A 16,371-nucleotide genomic window follows, 5' to 3' on the forward strand; every position below is an offset into this window, starting at 1 on the left:
CATCATCATCGTCATCCCTTGGGTTCTGGAGGGTGCGCCGGAGGCATCATGGGAGAGTGGAGACGCTCTTCCGAATCAGGTTAAGCCCGGAACAGTGGCCCTAGCTCCTCGGCTCCCCCACAAGTGTGGCTTGTCGGCACCTCGTCACCTCGTCACCTCGCATTTTTCGTCTCTTTTTCCTCCCATCATGGTGCTGCGCCACTCCTGGGCCACGTCTCCCCCCATCGTCACTCGTCGTTCAAGCCTCATCTCTTCCCTCTCCACCCTCTGATTCTCAGAGAGTCAGCACCTCTTCGCCTCTCTCATCCGAGCTGCACTGCACACACTGCCCGCTGCATGCACGGAACCAGCCCAACTCCAGTGCACCTAAGGTACCCAGCCAGCCCAGCCAGCCCCGTTCATCGTCTTTTCTCCCCGTTCGCTTCCCCACCGTCGTCCATAGCGAACCTGCGTTCCGCTCCGTCTGCAACCTGTGACCAGGAGGATCCTGAAGTTTCCCACCGCCCACGCAGAAACAACAGAGACCCTCGTCCCTCCCCCCCCCCCCCCCCCCCCTCCCCCCCCCCCCCCCCCCCCCCCCTGCGCCCCCCCCCCCCCTCCCCCATCGCCAAGGGGATCCCTGAATTTCCCCCCCCCCCCCCAAAAAAAAAAAAGACCCCCCCCCCCCCCCCCCCCCCCCCCGCTCATCAATCCCGAGCGAGAAAAAAAAAAGAGCGGATGCGAAAAAGGGCCCTGAATTATTTTTTGAATTTCATTTCTTAGCCTTGGCTAATTAACCCCCCCTCGTCTTCCCACTCTACTCCCGATTGATCCTATTCTCGGAATCCTTCTCTCTCCGTCCTTGTTCACAATCTTCCTTCTATCCGTACTCTGTACCGGTTCCTCGAGTTCCCTACCACACACCCGTCAACCCACGTACCTACGGAGTACTTCACCTACCTTACCCCAAAGTCTTTCCTGGAAAAGATCGTCGCTCTTCTCGAACCGAACCAAAGCATCCCCCCTCTGACGCAACTCCCCGCGAAAAACAGCCGCTTCTTACCCTTCCGCTCCTCTCGCAACCGACAACCATCGCCGCCCCGAGCGATCAACTCCTCCCGCTCCGGCTCGACATCGACGACGTCTTCGATATCCTCTACCGCATCGGCCTCAGTAGTATCACCACCAGCATCCCTCCAGCTTTCCCCCTCGACCTCCCCGACGAGCAGTACAAAGTCCGGCCACAGGTCCGAGTCGCGCCTGAGCATGCCTTTCAGGAAGATGGCCCGTCACTTTGGTGACACTGTAAGATCTTTCTTCTTGCAACCTCCTGCTCCTTCCCGTCTTTGTCCTTGGACCTGGCCAAGCTTGCTCTCACCTCGCCGTCGCCGCCGCCGCAGCAGCAGCACTGGGAAGTGCGACCTGATGAGGTCACAATCTTTCATCATCTCCTGCACTCCAGGTCGGACGACAGCCGCAGACGGGCAAGCACATGCCCATCTCGTCTCGTCGCTGCTGGTCCCAAGTGCCGTCGGTGGTGAGGCTGGCAACGGCGGGGTAGTATGAGAGGGGCGGCCGTCCTGTTTCAGCGCAAGCGCCAGTGAACTGACCCGAATCGCGTCCTAGCTCTCCCCGCAGCAACCTTACTTGTCGTGTAAGTCGCACTCCTCCTTGCTCCCAATCAAGCGCCGCACCTCCCGCGGTGTTATCCTACCATCCCGTGATGATCATGGCCCCGGCTGACAGCTTCTTTTGGACGATGCAGATCACGATATTCTCCGTATGTTAAACCCTCTGATGGATGACGAGGTGCCGGGACCCTACCGAGTCCGCAGGTTCCGACTACTTGAACCTCCGATTTAGCACACGGGAACCATTTGGGCTTACTCGTGTTGATTGCAGTCACCTACGAAGACATCAAGTCGCTCAAGAACGACTGGTTGACAGACAATGTACGGCACACCTCCTACCCTGCGCTTGCTCCTACCTGGCTAACAATTTCACAGAACATTGCTTTCTGGGAAGAGTGAGTCCCAACCACTTACAGTTTGACGATAACCACCTATTCTGAACCCTCCTAACAACTGCCAACTGCAGATGGCTGGAACGCGAAGTCCTCCCCAAGTACCCTCAAGCCCGCATCATCCTGCTTCGGCCCTCAATGACCTTCCTCCTCATGAAGGAGCCCGACATGCGCCAGATCCGCTCCGCCCTCCCCGACTTCTCCAAAGTAACACACATCTTCCTCCCCATCAATGACGCCCGCAACGTCGCCCAGGCCGAGGGCGGCTCCCACTGGTCCCTGCTGCTCGTCAGCGCCATCGACGGCGTCGCCTTCCACTACGACTCCCTCGGCGGCGCAAACTACGCAGAAGGCCGCCTCGCCACCCACAAGATGTCCGAGATCCTCGGCCGCCCACTCCGCTATCTCAACCTCGACGACTCTCCCCAGCAGGAGAACGGCAGCGACTGCGGCGTGTTTGTGTGTATCCTAATGCGCCACCTGCTCATCAAGCGCCTCCTCAGCGCCAACGCTCGCGAAAAGGTCAGCATGAGCATGGCCAATAAGCTGATTGACAGCCACGGCGGACGTAAAGAGATGCTCAAAATTATCGAGAGCTTGCGCAAGGAGGGCGAGCGGAGGAGATCGTAAGCGCTAATCCCTCAAATTATCCCCTCTACTGAATTTGGTCTTTGTTTTTTTTTGGTCTCTGCGGCATGTGGATGATGGCAGTACTATCATCCTCCTTACTGTACCTGTACTCTCCAATCTTTGAAGCGTCAAAACCGTAAACTTGTCTTGAGGGTTCCCTGACACCCCTTCTTTCAAAAAGGAGAAGCGCATCACCGTACTCGTCAAAGACGCCGCCACGGATCGAGTAGTCAACCAAAGGCAACCCTTCGTACCTTACCCCTACAAAACTCGAACGAAAGAACGACAACGAGACCGTGATTTAGCACAGTTACATCCTTGTCGACGACTTTATTTAAATGTTTCGATATACGATATCCACGAGCGCATGCACTAGTGTATTTTATTCAACCACATGAGAAAGGGGGCAGAGGAACGTAAGCATTTGGTAGTGGAAGACGGGAGTGACGAGCGGAAACCGACGCGTCCGAGAGATCCCATCGAGCCGATTCCATCCGCCGAGATACGAAACGACGATTCAGCGACGACCAGAGGTTGTGGGCAAGATGAGGCACTGTGAGATGATGGGCGTAGAAGGGCCGACGCTGCGGGCTATCCTGGCGGGGCCACGTTGGAGTAGAAAGTTCAAGACGGATGGCCGTAGTAGAGGAGCAAGAGAGGGGTCCAAATCAAGACAATGCAAAGGCGAGGCGTTTTTGGCGTCCCAAGGTCGGACGGTTAGCTAGGAGAGATACATTTGATCTTATTCCCATTCATCCTCATCCGCGGCATTCTTTGTAAGGTATGTTGGATTGCTTGCTGCATCGTGCATGCATTGCCGCGAACTCTCGACGAGCATCACCTCATCATGCCTTCATCAAAATCACGCGATTCGCTGGGGACCTGAAACTCATGTAAACGGAATTAGCTGTATCACGCTAGTTGAGAACCCTTCTCCAAACCATCTCTGAGCTGGACCATCAATCTATCGCTCTGCGCTCACCAACCAAAGCCCAATAGACCATCCACAAGATGGCAAAAAAGTCGTCATCCCGACGCGCAATCGCAAGATCCCTGGCCGCATTCTTCCCCATTCCCATCCACTCCCGTTACCAAAAGGGGCCATCATCCTTGCGAGCCTTCTTGATGCTCGCTTCGCGCTTGTCTTGCGCAACCCGGGCTGCCAGCTTGTTGAATCCTGCCTTTGTGATTCCGTGCAGGGCTACACCTCTGCTCATGACCGATGGAGCGACGGACGAAGGAGCATGGTTCATCTCCTGAAGGCGCTGACGGAATGCGAAAGCCGTAGTCCGTACATTGGTGTTCGGGATCGACGGAGCGTCTAGAAGAGACGGGACTCCCAGTCCAGTGTTACCGCCGACGCGGTCGTACTCGGTGCCGGCAATTGGCAATACGGCAGTGTCGGGAACTGATCGATCGTTGCCCCTCATACCAATGGACTCCGCGAAAAGCTTGGCCGAGAGGTTGGAGCGGCGAGCGGCCGATCCGTCATTCAGAGACTGCTCTGCGTCTCCATCAACGCCGCCGTCGTCAACGATGATTTGCTGTTGCTGTTGGCGCCTTGGTTAGCGTCATGGTCTTGCTCATGTTGCTTCTTGTTCTTGATCCGAAGATAGGCATTCACCTTTCGTTGATCAATCGCGCCATTGCTCTGGTATATCAAATCCGCAGTCTGCTGGGTATAAGGGTCAGTGCTGTCGATATTATAGTGCAGCCATTCCTTCTGCGACTGCTCTGTAGTGTAGGCCCAGCCAGCAGAATACCACATTTGAAAGGCACCTGATTTGGAATCTTTGCGGTGACGAACCTCTTTTCTCTGATCAGGATCATAAGCCATGTACTCAACGGCCTCGTCCCAGTTTGCGCCTTTCTCCCAAGTAATGGGCTTCAGTCTTTCTCGGAATGCATCGAGCTCTGCCTCTTCCTCCAGATCATTTGAGTGGGCATTCGCAAGCCATGCCTCTTGATAGCGCTGATCCTCGGCCTCAGCCTCTTCTTTGGTCTGAAAGCCGCGGGCGTTCTTTGCGGAGATGGCATCGGTATTGAATGAGCGGGATGTAGGGAGGTGTCGAATCTGGAGAAGATCATCGAGCGAGGCATCGCACGGGTCCGGGCAGAAGATGACATCGTGCCCCTCGCGTGATCCGCTGTAAAGAGGGGATCCAATGATACACTTACGAACAAGCACAGCTGACTCAATGCTGGAGAATGAGATCTGAAAGCTTTTCTCGTCGGTGTACGCAAAGTGCGTGATGACTTCAGCGAAGGTGGACGCCAGCCCAGCTCTTTTGAGAACCATGTGCAGATCCTTGACGGGGAATCCGGTGACGGTGAGGCATCGAGTATTTCCCTCGCGAATCATGGTGAGGATCGAGTCCTTGAGAGGAAATGAGTCCGTGTTGGGCATGCTGATGCGGACTTGAACTGAAGTACCATCAGCCGTGGTGAATCCGATTTCGCGACCGCGGTCCAGGCTGTATTGGAAATACGCCTTAGCATCCTCAGGAGAGGTGAACTCAATGTACGCATGGTTGAAACGATTATCACTAGTTCCCATCGGCATCGCGTGTGCCTTGAGAATTCGACCACCTCGGATGTGCTCAAGGATGCGCTGGACGTGAACCTCATCGGGAAGTCCAGTCATGATGATCGTCCTGGAAGACACATCTGATACGCCATTGTCGGCGGTTAGCTTCTGACCAGCCCCATCGCGTATATACCGAAGGCCGTATTTCAACATACCCGGCACCGCTAAAGGGTGACGACTTCCAACGGTACGCTGGTGCGTCTGCAGCGCGCGCTCCTTCTGAAATGGACTGTCCCAGATGTTATCGCTGCCCTCACTCCAGTTGAGCCCAGTCATGGTGTCGGCCGTGCTAGTTGCAGTCTCGGTGTTCTGGTTGTCAAGGTGTTCAATGACGGGAGCAGGATGCTGCTTTTCAGCCAAAGCGTCGGGCGTGACGAGGGCTTCCTTGAAGGTGGAGGGGAACTCGGGCTTCGGGAAAGTGGCCTGGTTGTCTCGATCAACGTTCTGGGGCTTGGAAGGTGTCTGGAGAGCTGGAAAATGGTCCTCAAATGATATCAAAGGCTCGTCATTGATGCCAAGAACCGTCGAGAGACCAGGCTTCGTGGTTGTGCCGTCATCAGGAGAGACTCCAATGACTGCGAAAGCTTCTGTAACCTCTGGGTGATCAGTGATAAAGGAGCGCATGAAGGCCTCGTACATTTTGGCCCGCTCAACAGCGTTGAGAAGGCAGTTCTGCATGGCCTGGAGCTGAGCAACAAGAGGTGCATTGTTTGCGACCGCTCCGGCATACTTCGCCTTGTATTCTGTGAGCTGCTCTTGACTATGGTCGAGATCGTCTTGGAGTCTGCTCAGTACTTCTTGATCCTTGCTGCTTCGCTCATTCTGTTCGACAGAGTAAGTCTGCGCTCTGCATCGGAGAAGATTGGCCTCCTTGATATCTTCCCTGAGCTTGGCGATTGTGCCCTGGTCCAAGTTCGCTTGATGCCTTAGCGATTCGTTGACGTATTCGAGGCTCTCATTTTCGCTTTTGAGGGCTTCGTGATCGGCCTCGAGCCGGCTGAGGCGAGACTTCATGGCGAAAAGGCCAACTCCCGCGTCCAAACTTTGGCGAGCATCTGAGTAGGACGAGAATGACTGCTTTGACGACAAATTGTCTCGGTTCGTGCTGCTGGGGGTAAACTCGGCTGAGGATGGGTTCAGTGGCTTGCGACCAGAAACGAATGGCTCGATCGGGGAAGGTTTGTTCTCACGAGGCGGAATCGCGGTCTCTTGGGAATCGCCCTGCTTAATGACAGCGACACTTGTAATCGTCTGGGCGTGATTGGTGTCAGAGACAATAGCTTCCAGATCCTTGGGGTCATCGAAGTCGTCGCCAAAATCAATGAGCTTCTCCGAGTTTGACTGGGAAAGGATCGGACGAGCAGGGGCGGGTGGGCTTCTGGCGTCGCTTTTGTCATCATTAAAGCCATCGTCAGTCGACGCGTAGATGCTCTCATCACTGTCATTGTTGTTCTCTTGCTTGATGACACGGCCGGGGAAACGGGGGTCGGATTTGTCAACCATTTTGGCCGCCGTCGTGTTGTGCTGCTGGTGGAAGAAGTCCAGAAGGTCTATCGAGACGTAGGAGCTTTCGGCTGATTCTGTGGGAAAACTGTGAATGAATGGTGTTAACGAATGGACCGACGATGCTTTTCTTGAAGAGAGAGAAATGCGAGATATGAATGATGAAGATGATGCGGGAGTAAAGATAGGAATCACTGGCTGAAATCGATTCTTGTAGCGATTGGATTGGAAATGACGATTGAGAGTACCGTTTACTCTGCCAACCTTTGACGGTTGGGTCCTCGAAAGTGGTGATGTAGAAGGGGAAAGACGAAGTGCGAAATCAGAATGTGAAGGGAGGAACTCTTGGAGCCCCCGTGTTTTCATTCCGGGAAAGGCAAGAGCGGCTGTTGACGCCGGCGGAAAGCGCCATTCGTAAGATGCTGTAACTAAGGCAGGTGTGCAGGAGGGTCGGGAAGTAGGGGCAGATTCTTGGGGCGGTGAGCAAGCAGTGCTGAAACGTATCATGACTTACCTAGCTGAGTCTGAAAATGCTTGAGCTATCTTGACTCAAAGAGACTAAGAGTTGCAGTAGGCCGAGATATCACCGCGAGTGGATTCTTTGCATTCAGCGTTGCTGCTACCTGTTGTTGAGGTAGACGATATTGGTGAATGATCTAAATGATCTTGTTTCGTTGTCGAGAAGTGGCTTATAGAAGGCTTGTTCTATAAGAGCCAAGGCGCGCCGATGCTGACGTCAAGAACGCCGAAAAGCAAGGCGAAATCTCCGTCTCTATGTCTATGCTGCTGTGTTGTTGTGCGGTTGCTCTATAGAATCGAGGCCAAGACTCGGAAGCAGACTTGTTCTGGAGAAGAAAAGATTGTTGCTTCAGGTAGAAGACTGTAGACGACCTGAAATATGTTAATGATGCTCAATGCTGATCTCAAAGGTGAGTGAGGCTCTTGCCTGGATGACATACCTGAGTACTCCGAAAGGGAGAGGCGAGGATATTAAGGTAAGTGAAAGTGCTGCCTCTGCGTGCTGATGTGGATGTATGAGGAAGAAGACTCTGTGAAGAGACGGGAGGGAAGTTGCTGAGGAGGAGGGAGATAGGGTGGTAAGGGAGAAGAGGTAGGTGAAGGTGAGAAGAAAAAGAAAGAGAAGAAGAGGGCTGGTGAGCTGAGAAAAGAATCTGACTTTTATAACCCTAGGGCAGCCGGAGACGGGAACTGAGGCTATGAGGGGACTGTGGTAGACGGAGGAGCTCAAAAGATCAACTTCACGGGAGACTGAAGACGGCACAAATGGACCAGAGAAGTATAAGACGAAGCAGGTCAGACGGGAACTTCACATGAGGGAAGTTAGAAAGACATTGGTCGAGACCACTGAGACTTGGTAGACACATTAGAGCAGACAGTCAGAGACTGAAAGGGGTTCTTGGGAAGGGAGGGACTGTTCTCATTATGAAGAATGATGAGTTTGAGTGCAGTCAACCCCGAAAGGGATCCCAAAGAGTTGCGAGACCACTGGGTCCTGTTATTGAAATGTCACAGATGAGCCCAGGCAGTCTAGTCTTCATGGGAAGATAAGTCACCGTGAAGACAAGTAGGATGTGAACAAGTATGAAGAGGCACAATTGCTATGAAGGGACCCTGGTCCCAATTCATTGTAGCTTCCAGTATCTTCTGAAGACGATCCAGTGAAGGAGGTTAAGTGAAGGGAATCAAGTGAAGTGGACCGAATGCGTGTAGTCTGAAATAAACTTGTTACAAAGGCCTCGAGAACTTATAACAGCATTACTAGAATTGATGAGGTATGTTAAGTTAAGGGTCACAGGAGTTGCAGTAAACAATCACCAAGACTTCAGTGGGAGACAAATATGACCACATATATCGGAAAGCATAGTCTGAAATCTGGTATCTTCAAATCTTGGAAAGGAAACTGATACTACGCAAGGAAAGGGGGTATACATGCTAGCCCAACGCCGTGCTTTGTTAACTCAATGGCCAAGGGAAACCCTTCAACCTCCCCTACTGATACTCGTTGAATACTTGTCTTATACTTCAACGACAAAATCTCGAATCATGTTGAGGAATCTCTCCCGATACTCCGTAGGGTTGGCAGTAATGCTCATGGGGCCGTGGCCGGCAAACGCGTTGTACGACTTGACGAGCCCAGTCATGGCCTTCGCGCGAAACTTGTGCTTGGCCCAGAAGAAGTCGAGAACGATCATGCGGTAGGTCCAGTTGCCGTCGGCGTCCGTCAGACCGGTGCGCCAGGGAGGTGCGTCGGAATTGATCGTGGGTACGTCGCGAGCTTCATCGAGCACATTGGGGCCGGGGAAGCGCACCATGAAGAGGGAGTAGTCGACGGCGTTGTTCTCGGCCAGGAGTTGGGTATCGGCTTCGAGAATGTCCAGCAGCTCCTTCTTCTGGGCGGGTGTGACGCGAACCTTGTCCTCGAACTCGTCAATCAAGCGTTCCTTGACGCTCTGTGGTGCAAGATTGCCGTTGGCGATATCACGTTCGGGGAAGAAGTAGTCGTTGGGCTTGAGGTCGTATGTCTCCCACTGGTTCCTGCGATGATCGGTCTCCTCCTCCTTCTTACCGAACATCAGGTTCTCCATGATGATGTGGTGCGTCGGCGCCATGCCGAGAATGCCACCAATCGTCGCTTTCGCGGTATAGGCCATGTCGGTGATGCGAACCAATAGGCTGTGCGGGTGCTTCTTCATGTGTGCAACGTAGGCGTCAAACAAGTCGTGCGTGAAGAACTCGTGCTCGAACCGGCGGGGCAGCGACTTGATAAGGAACTTCCCATCGGCCGTCGTGAAGAAGGTCGAGCCGCTGTACCCCAGATCGCCGACAGGCACGAGATCGGATTCGCGGCCCTTGCCCTTGGCTGCCTTCTTTGCTAGGTGGAAGGAGTTTGTGTACTCGTCTTCATCAAATTGCCAGACATTGTGTCGGAGTTCGAGGAAGTCTGCGGCGCGGTATCGAGCAAGAGGGAGGTGGAAGACGGATAGGAAGGAGGTGAAGACGCGAAAGATGCGCTTTTTGAGGCTTGGTTTGTTGGGGTTGTTTGAGTCGCCTGAGATGGCTGCGAGGATCGAGGACGAGATGGAGGTGCTCCGGATCTGCATGGTGGCGGTTGAAGGCCAAAGGGCCCAGGCAGGTCTTTGATATCCCGCTCGTGGTAGTGAAAAGTGTCTGTAGGGGAAATGTCTTTGGGAGGAAGAATGTAGGCACCGTTAGAAAAAGAAGTTGAAAGACGTAGCTTGAGCTCGGTACCTTGCCTTAGGTGCGAAGGGATGGGAGCTTGACGGGAGCTTGTCTTAGACCGACAATGGTGGAGAGCTACTGACGTCACTTTACCGGGGAAGGCGCATGTGCCCGCCAAAAGCCACAACCAAGCGGAGCAAACGTTCCTGCTCAGCAATGCGGCAACCATTTAATCCATGGATGAATATACGCGCAGGATTATACATGAATCTCTTCGTCCAAGAATCTCCATGGTTGGAGAGTCAAAGGGAGAAAAAAGAAGACTGCCTTTATTGCCCTGGCTTTTGAAACCCTTCTTCTTCTTACCCACCCTATTACGATCAAATGATAGGCATCTTACGCTATCAAGGTGTATTCTGAAAGAAAAATATAAGAAGTAAAGAGTACTAATGGAAGTAATAACAATAACAGCAGGGGGAGAAATACTTGCAGTTAGCAGAATTGGTGGAAATGAAAACAAGGTTCTGAGTTGTAAATTATCGCGTGACATATCGCTGAGACAGCTCTTGAATCAACCCACTCTGATGAAGATAGGGACATGAGTCTTCTTTCATTATAGCCGGAGAGTGATGCTGGTTCCCGGTGTTCTCATATCTGGAGGTTGTATTTTCCCCAAGCTCGGATCTTGACTAGAAGTCTACACTACGACGCATATTGAATCAAACTTACGGACTGTGTCGAGTGTTGTAGACTTCTAGAGTCTCGACCCTGTCCTCAAATAAAATATAAGTCTAGCTGAAGCTAAGAAGGTTGCAAAAGTCTCATTGTGAGAGGGGACTTACATGCTGTCAGTCCATATTACATGGGTCTGGGGCGCTTCACGATACGCCATTCGCTCACCCATCTACCCACTCATCATTGGCCAATGATGTCCAAAGTCCCGCGACCCCGCAGCCTCTGGTGTATGATAAACTCTCTGACGGCTGCCTGGCTTTATTTTCCATTCGCTGATTTCGATGTGAGACAGTATCTGACAACTTGGAGACCCAACCATGAGCAGAGAATGCAACAAACATGTCCACACACTTAGACGGCAGGGACGGTAGCCGTCTGAGGGATTGCATTTCCTGTTCAGATAGCAGGAACACCATCATCCCCAATCCCCTTCTTTGCAATGATTGCCAGCCATGGAATGACTTTTTCCATGTTGTCTATTGCTGCTACGCATCACAAGACGTGGACGTCTCAGCTTTCGATCCCGACTTTGATGAATCGGAATCTGCCTCCTACGGCTTCCAGTCTCTGACCTTTCGATCGTTGAGCAGCACCGCCAATAGCCCAAACTGTATGATATGCAGCTTCATCAGCTCGGAGATAAGCACCGTAGATGGCGCCGGCGACGACACTGAATTGACAGTCTGCGGGCTCTTCCCGAGTCGTAGGACGGACCCAAGCTCTCGTACCCTCATATCTAACAGGGCACATGAGACTTCGTCCTTTGCCGAGAGCTGCGCCTTGGCTATCTGCGTTTCGGGGCTTACACCGCTAGCGGACAGTAAATCAAATGATATTTATCGACCTGTGGTCCTGGGGATTAGACTTAAGTATGGGTCTAAAGACGGAACCCGACTTGAGTTGGCAGAACCCTGGGATCGGCGATACATCAACGTCAGCCTCCTTCGCAGCTGGCTGGCGAGCTGTCAGGACTACCACGGACCCAAATGCAACGAGCCCTTGACAGAATCAAGACTCCCTGCCGGTTTCCGCGTAATAGACACCAAATGTAGGCGGATTGTCCAGCCAAAGACCCAGGTTGCCTTTGTAGCATTGAGTTATACGTGGCGGCTTGCAACTGCTTCAGCGGATCGGGACCTTCATTTGACGACGTCAAACGCAGAAAAGTTGAACCGGACTGATTCTCTTGTGGCGGATCTGCTGCCAGAAGTAGTTGGGGACGCTATCCACTTGTGCCGGAACATGAGACAGCGATACCTCTGGGTTGATCGCTTGTGCATCCTGCAGGACGATGAAGATCTCAAGATGGCACAGATCAACGCTATGAACGACATTTACCAACTCGCAGAATTCACCATTGTTGCAGCTGCGAATGGTGTTGGTGTTGGGCTACCCGGTCTCACTACGCGGCCCAACATTTCCACTCACAAGAACCATTGCTGGCAATTCATTAAGCACGTGCCTAAAGCAGTCGAGGGTACGGCATCGGGCGGGAACTCTGCCATGGAACATGCCGTTGTCGGGATAGCCCCTCTCAGCGAGAACCAGGTCATCAGCTCCAGCGAGTGGAACTCGAGAGCATGGACATTTCAGGAGAAGCTGCTCTCCCGGCGGCACATCTTCTTCAGCTCCGGGCACGTCTACTTCAGTTGCTTCCACGAGGGCTCTGAGCTTCATAGATACCCAGACATCAGGCACTACCGACCACAGGAGGAACCAGAGACTGCCGGCGTCACAAGGACAGGTCAAGACCGGGGTGGAAGAGGTTTCGAAAAGGGCCTCCGATCCGATGAGTACAGCGATGACGGGGTACTCGGATTTTACCCGCTTCTAGTGGACCAGTATACTAAACGAACACTCGGCCGTCGGGAAGACGTGCTGAGCGCCTTTGCTGGCGTCGGGAATGTTGTCGCTGCTCGGGCCAGAACGCAGATGCTGCTGGGACTTCCGGAGAGATACTTGGCGCATAGCCTCCTGTGGTCGTTTTGCTCTCCTCTGGGAGTTACATATCGCACGACTGAAGGGCTGAGACTTCCATCTTGGACATGGGCTACCCGAAAAGGCTCCGTCGTTTATCAACGGTCTCTCGGGGGCAAAATTGACGGCGACTGGTTGGACCCGATGTATCAGATTCACTTTGGACATCTCGTCTCCTTTTTCTACTGTGACCCGATCTCTACTGGCCCCTCTAGGCTCAGAAACATTTGTGAAGGCAGGGTTTGGTTTCCAGAAGATCGAATCGATGGTTCTATGCGGCAGGAAGACTTCCAGCGAGATCTTGAAGCCTTCTTTCAACCCAGGGGAGAACTTTGCCTGGTGACTGAGTATAAGGATCCTCGACAAGAGGCACCGTGGATCTCCGTGGTTGACATGTGGAAACGGTCTCCGCAGAACCCTATGACAGCTCGCCACCACATCGAGCTTGATGATAAGACCAAAGCCAGGGCTGAAGAACACCCTCGCTGTCTCGTTTTCAACACCACAGTTGCCAGAGTCCGGATGGGGTCATACCTTCGCGGCGATGATGACGGAATTCAACTTACGATCTACAACAATGATGGCACAAAGATAGGAACCACTGCGCCTATGCATAGGCAGTGGGCTTTAAAATGTCTGAGCATGGGGTCGAGCCACTACATGATAGTTGTCGCCGCTGGCCTCAAGTTTCCTGAAACCTGGGAGCATAATGCTGTGTTTGCGGGAAGCCGAGGATTTGGGTTCTATGTGCTAATTACATCTCGCACGAGCGGGCTCTACTCGCGTCTTGGGATCGGCTTTATTTCCTTGGATGGATGGGCCTCTGTTGAACCCAACTGGGAGCCTGTTATTCTAGTATAGTAGTATAGTAAAGCGAATCACTGTTACCAGGAAGACTTCTATGACTTTCTCCGTGGGCGAATAAGAGCAGACGCATTAAGGAGTAGAGTAGAGATTTACATTGCTAGGTCTCGGTATCATGGAAGCATGGAGGTCTAGGTACCAAACGAACTTAATGTTCTTACTATTGGGAGATAGTAGACTTTTAGTCATCATTGAGTCGATTCAACTAGAGAGGGAAAAATCAGCAGCGGAGTGGTTAGTTGAGCTGATGATCTGGAAAGCTGACGGGGTCGTTGCCGAGACCTGGCCCCTATCGGCCCATGTCAACTCAGGCTGAGGTGCCACTGCTACCGGCCTCGCCTCCAATTATGCGGGAAGGAAACTGAACCAGACGGCTTGCTATTGTATGATGTATGGCTGCCACAACATGCGAGTCTCCGAGTCACTCGCACGACCTTCAGACAATGTATCGTAGACCTAATGCACTGACATTTCCAGATAATCAGAGTCACAATTACTCATGGCAGAAGAGGAAGGCCCACAGACGTTGCAGATAGTACTAAGTGAAGTCTCCCATTCTTTCAGATTCTATTCGTCTGCGTTGCGCTGGTAATTCTACAATCAAAAAATTTAACCATCCCTTATACTATCTATAGTCTCCCGTCTAGTGAGATCTTTTACAACTTGCTTCTCAGGTCCTTTCTCTCATCCTTCTTGAACAGCACCTTGCTGTTGGGGTAGGGGTCAAACACAACGCTGTTGAGCGGGTTGTCCTCGCTGGCGCGCTTGAACATGTCCTCGTACACCTTGCCGTCATAGCGGCCCAAACTGCTGTCCAGGACCCAGTCGTCAAACTTCCAGGCATCGACCAGGCGGACTGCGTGAGGGCGGATCTCCTCCAGGAGGGTCATGACGGCCTTTGTTCTCGCCAGCGTGATCTGGCGGACAGTGACAGCCGCAGAGCTGTAGAACTCGCTGGCCTCCTGCTCGAGGGTATTCAGAGCATACAGTCTGAAGAGCTTGTGCAGCAGACCGACGGTGTCCTTGTCGAGCTGCTCGGTGGTAGCCTTATCGTTGAGAGCCTGGTGGAAGTTCTTGACGACCATGTACTGGGCGTGCGCGGTGCTGAGGCGCCAGAAGTCGACGAGAAGGCTGTTCCAGGACTGCTTGTCCTCGTCTCTGTGGCGGAGGGCCTCAAAGGTGAGGAAGGACACGCGCCAGGCAAAGGCAGCGACGAGGTCCTCGTCTGAGCCGAGGACATCGAAGGCTGCGCCGATGTCGCGGCGGCGGAGGAACTCAGAGAGAATACGAGTGGTGTCGTTGTTGCCGGCCTTGCCCTTGAGGACGGAGCGAGCGGACTTCAACAGGTAGCGGGATACTTGCTGGGTGAGCATGTAGTTGTCGCCCTCCCAGGTCAGGGTTGGCAGGTAGTCGGCGTACCAGGAACCGATACCGCTGAAGGAAGAGTATCCGTGGCCTCCGCAGGCGCGGCGGCAGATCTCGAGACCCTCACCGGCGACGGTTGAGCCGTAGGCCTTGAGGGCGCAGGAGGTGGCGTGGAGATCGGCGAGGAGGTCGGTGCCGGGGTTCAACTCCTCGGGGCCGGGGTTTCTGGTTCCGTCGCTGAGCTTGCCGACGTCGCCCTTCATGCGCTTCTGGTTCTCGTTGTAAAGGTTAATCATACCGCGACCGGTAAAGTGAAGGGCAAATGTGGCTGCCAGGAGGGGGAGCAGACGAATCTGCACCATGGTGTAGTTGAGAACTTGGTTTTCTCCAGGCTCACCCGCCGGCGCATCTCGGTCCTGGAACTGTCGGCGGACAGCGCAGTAGCGGGTGGCGATGGTGACACCCTTGGCCAGGACGGAGCCTGACTGCAGGACAATGTTGGATCGCACCCATGTGAGGGTTCCGTAGATGAGAGAGGGGTTCGCGGGACGGATGTACTTGCTCGTGTTCGGGTCGATGGACGAGAATCGGGCGAGCATGTGGTTGTGCGGAATCTTGACGTTGTTCAACAGCAAGAAGCCGTTGTCCATGGTGTTGTAGCCGAACTTGGGGCCGATATCGCCGACGTGGACGTTCGGGAGAGGCTCGTGAGTCTTCTTGTCGCGGATCGGCACGACGAAGGGGTGGGGGCCAATCTTCTTGCCGTTGAGGATCAGCTGGGCCATGACGACGGCATGGGTGGCCGTCTTGCCCAAGGAACCGATCCACCACTTCGAGGCCGTTAAGTGAGGCGAGTGCAGAACGAAGCTCTTATCAGACGGGTCCCACGTTGCCGTGGTCTCGAGGCCACGAACGTTGGAGCCGTGGCCAAGCTCGGTCTGGGCGTAACATCCGAGGATCTCGTAGTTCTCGGCGGGCTTGAGGAAGAGCTCGTGCTGCTCGGGAGTGCCCTGCTCGCGCAGCGTGACGAGGAACATACTGGCGTGGAGGCCATACGGTGTCGGCTCAGCAATCAGGTCGTTGGCAACGATGTAGTCTTGCTGAGACCAGTTGTGCTCCTTGGTCAACTGGAACAGTCTCTTGCCTCTCGCCAGCGCAGCCTCGATACGGGCATTTCGGCCGCGGAAGTAGTTCTGGGTCTTGTCAAAGACAGGCTCCTTCTTTAGGATGTTTAGTATCCTCTCGCTGCGCTCGAGAGCCTCATTTGTGAACATGAACGACGCGAGCTGGTCGACGTTGAGGTTGGACTTTGCGCGCTCCTGAGCGAGGAGCTCAGTGCCCTGGGGGCCAGATGGCTGGAGGGCCTTGACCCAATCCGGGGTATTCGGCATCGTGACTTTTGTGTGTGGGGATGATAAGCTGGGGTAAGTGAAGGACTGGGGAAGTTTGTCTGGAGAAATGGAGGCTGCAGATGGGATTTTGTAGGATATGCTGTTCTTGAGTCGTG

The 16,371-nt window shown here is 53.6% G+C and overlaps 6 protein-coding genes across 6 annotated transcripts; 2 read left to right on the forward strand and 4 right to left on the reverse strand.

Annotated features, from left to right (window-relative positions):
* Positions 1-940: 940 nt before the first annotated feature.
* On the reverse strand, positions 941-1,247 carry CTAM01_12480 (uncharacterized protein; the record flags this gene model as incomplete). Its single annotated transcript, XM_060528486.1, has 2 exons — positions 941-957; positions 1,043-1,247. 2 exons carry the CDS (start codon positions 1,245-1,247, stop codon positions 941-943), a joined length of 222 nt encoding a protein of 73 aa, XP_060376875.1.
* CTAM01_12481 (NEDD8-specific protease) lies at positions 1,032-2,862 on the forward strand (the record flags this gene model as incomplete). The annotated part of the gene is made up of 7 exons (XM_060528487.1): positions 1,032-1,226; positions 1,290-1,516; positions 1,606-1,763; positions 1,843-1,931; positions 1,986-2,005; positions 2,077-2,628; positions 2,814-2,862. Coding segments are annotated over 7 exons (1,290 nt in total), but the record flags the coding sequence as incomplete, so codon positions are not given.
* An 858-nt stretch (positions 2,863-3,720) lies between these two features.
* CTAM01_12482 (uncharacterized protein) lies at positions 3,721-6,722 on the reverse strand (the record flags this gene model as incomplete). Its single annotated transcript, XM_060528488.1, has 2 exons — positions 3,721-4,182; positions 4,257-6,722. The coding sequence occupies 2 exons, from the start codon at positions 6,720-6,722 to the stop codon at positions 3,721-3,723; spliced, it is 2,928 nt and encodes a 975-aa protein (XP_060376877.1).
* A 2,036-nt stretch (positions 6,723-8,758) lies between these two features.
* On the reverse strand, positions 8,759-9,844 carry CTAM01_12483 (uncharacterized protein; the record flags this gene model as incomplete). Its single annotated transcript, XM_060528489.1, has 1 exon — positions 8,759-9,844. The coding sequence occupies one exon, from the start codon at positions 9,842-9,844 to the stop codon at positions 8,759-8,761; it is 1,086 nt and encodes a 361-aa protein (XP_060376878.1).
* A 2,056-nt stretch (positions 9,845-11,900) lies between these two features.
* On the forward strand, positions 11,901-13,496 carry CTAM01_12484 (uncharacterized protein; the record flags this gene model as incomplete). Its single annotated transcript, XM_060528490.1, has 1 exon — positions 11,901-13,496. One exon carries the CDS (start codon positions 11,901-11,903, stop codon positions 13,494-13,496), a length of 1,596 nt encoding a protein of 531 aa, XP_060376879.1.
* A 659-nt stretch (positions 13,497-14,155) lies between these two features.
* On the reverse strand, positions 14,156-16,255 carry CTAM01_12485 (acyl-CoA oxidase; the record flags this gene model as incomplete). Its single annotated transcript, XM_060528491.1, has 1 exon — positions 14,156-16,255. The coding sequence occupies one exon, from the start codon at positions 16,253-16,255 to the stop codon at positions 14,156-14,158; it is 2,100 nt and encodes a 699-aa protein (XP_060376880.1).
* Positions 16,256-16,371: the final 116 nt, after the last annotated feature.

Source organism: Colletotrichum tamarilloi (assembly GCF_030869305.1).
Source record: "Colletotrichum tamarilloi strain Tom-12 chromosome Unknown Scaffold_77.1, whole genome shotgun sequence".
NCBI lineage: Eukaryota > Fungi > Ascomycota > Sordariomycetes > Glomerellales > Glomerellaceae > Colletotrichum > Colletotrichum tamarilloi.